We start from the raw sequence: 2,292 nt of genomic DNA, 5'->3' as shown, positions 1-2,292 counted from the left end.
ACAAATTTCCCACGGCAGATCCAGAAAGTTTTATGAGGAGCGCACCAGAAAAAATTACATTATTGTCATGTAAATTCATCCTAATACGTATTTAAATTAAACGCACCAAGAATCTATCCCATCAATTTTCATTAATCACTTTAATAATAATGTCTAACATAAATAACCATATCTTAATCAAATATGCTTTGTGTCAAATCAAAACATAAACAAAACAAAAAATAAATAAAATAAGAAATAAAAAATAAAAAATAAAAGTGATCCTAAATGACCCGTTATAGTTTATCTTAATAGCCGGCTCTAAATTGTTAGAACAATAGCAAAGAGAATCCTTAAAATCATAGCTAAGAAAACCATGAAAAGAGGAGATAATACATAATGTTAAAAAAAGAGAAATGTCAAGTGGAGAGAGCTTAGAGTTCTGCTGCTCCCATAACATGACATGTGTGAAACCCACACACACGCACAGTATATATCTTAATATATATATATATATATACTAGAGAGAAAATTAAAGTTGAAGTCAAACTTTTTATCGGAGGCTTCCACTATCAATTTTAGAGAGGAAATAAGCTAAAGGAGGCATGATGATGCGCCTCCTACCCCTTCCTTCTTAAAGTCACCACCTGCTCTTCCTCTGGAAGACACAAAAAGAACTAGTACAGAATCAAGAGAGCTCACCCATCATACACTTGTAATTCTTCCATGGCCAGTGGGTCTTCCTCTTCATGTGACCACTCAGTAGAAGAAGAATACATTGACATGGATATGAGCTCAACGAGCTTCTTCTGCTGTCGTGTATCCTCTCCAAACAACAGAGAATTTGAATTCCATCTTTCAGCTAATCCAATATCACATATTGAGACCACCATCTCCTCTGCCGATGAGCTCTTCTACAAAGGAAAGCTTCTTCCTCTCCACTTTTCTCAGCGCTTTGAAATGATAGAAAAATCTCATGAAAATTCTGAAACTGTGTACAGTTTCAAGGCGCTTTCCAGCATTGCCACAGAAAGAGAAGCCTCGTGTAGCGGCAGTTGTGAGCTAAACCGCAATTGTGCAGTCAAATCAGATAAAAAGAAATCAGGTCATAAAAGGATTAGAATCATTAAGCAATTCTTGCTCAAGGTACCAAAAGCTTATTTGAAGTTCCTGATCAACAAAACACGGCGCTTAGAGTCAAATATGGCCAATAAGGAAGGGAAAAGTAACAATGGTGCTGTCATGCAAAGCAGCATTGATAGAGAAGAATTAACAGATGGTTGCATGCAAAGGAATTCCCCACAAATGCTGAAGAAGAGCAGCAGTATGAACTCAGAAATGGAGAATTCAATTCTGGGTGCTATAGCTTACTGTAAGATGTCTCAACAGGTCTGTTCAAGGAAAGGTTTGTAAGTGACAAATATTTTGTTCATTCAAATAAAATATGAAATTATTCCCAATTTGGGTGTCTTTTATTTGGATTTCTGAGCCAAAAAACAATTTTTTTCACTATCATTATCTGAATACTGAATTTCCGAGCCAAGAAAGAACAAAGCTTAGTCATGGAGTTTCACTCTTGAGCTTCTTTTGGATTTAGAATCTGCTTGGGAGGACCATTTTTAAACAGATCTTCATATGCAACAAAAAGAAAAAAAAAATGTGAATTTCTTCTCTGCATATTGTAGCTTTTCATAAATGAGCAATTTGGTTTGGTGGGATCGATTAAAGGTTCTGATTTTTTAATTTAGACAACAGTAATTTAAACGATGTTGTTTTTAAGGATTTGATAAATTTCCGATTTGTCAAGATTTATGCAAATTTTTGTTTGAAAGGATACTTCAGATCAATTTTGACCAAAATTGAGCCAAATTTACGAAGCATGGTGGAGGAGGAAAGTGACAGGAAGAAAATGATATATATACTCAACTAACAATGATCGCTAGTTAAATAAATATTGATTGATCGCTAATGACACACTTGTGTTTAATAGTAATTTATTTATAAAATGAATATAGTTTACTAATCAGTTAATAACTTAATTAATAATAACATAATTATTAAATTAGTTAGTTTTCTCGATCATGGTTTACATTTTACAACTCATGGAGTCAAGCCAAGTTTTGAATTAGGAATACAATCAAGACTTGGAACTTCATTTTGAAACTCTTTCAACTTAAACCCTCACAAAATAAGTATGGTGGATGGGCAAAATCAAAATGCAAATGTTATAATGATGATGTCAATGAACTTGAAGTAGAAGCATTATTAGGATTGAGAACAATACATCATACAAAAATACAAAAAGATAAAAGA

The 2,292-nt window shown here is 33.4% G+C and overlaps 1 protein-coding gene across 1 annotated transcript; it reads left to right on the top strand.

The window, feature by feature from the left end:
• The first annotated feature begins 277 nt into the window (after positions 1 to 277).
• Positions 278 to 2,077, top strand: LOC110020596 (probable membrane-associated kinase regulator 4). The gene has a single exon (XM_020718751.1). The coding sequence runs from the start codon at positions 706 to 708 to the stop codon at positions 1,390 to 1,392; it is 687 nt and encodes a 228-aa protein (XP_020574410.1). The 5' UTR covers positions 278 to 705; the 3' UTR covers positions 1,393 to 2,077.
• The last annotated feature ends 215 nt before the right edge of the window (positions 2,078 to 2,292 follow it).

Source organism: Phalaenopsis equestris, unplaced genomic scaffold, assembly GCF_001263595.1.
Source record: "Phalaenopsis equestris unplaced genomic scaffold, ASM126359v1 Scaffold000104, whole genome shotgun sequence".
NCBI classification, from domain to species: domain Eukaryota; kingdom Viridiplantae; phylum Streptophyta; class Magnoliopsida; order Asparagales; family Orchidaceae; genus Phalaenopsis; species Phalaenopsis equestris.
Note: the sequence above shows the minus strand (reverse complement) of the source record. Positions and strands in the feature narration are given on the sequence as shown.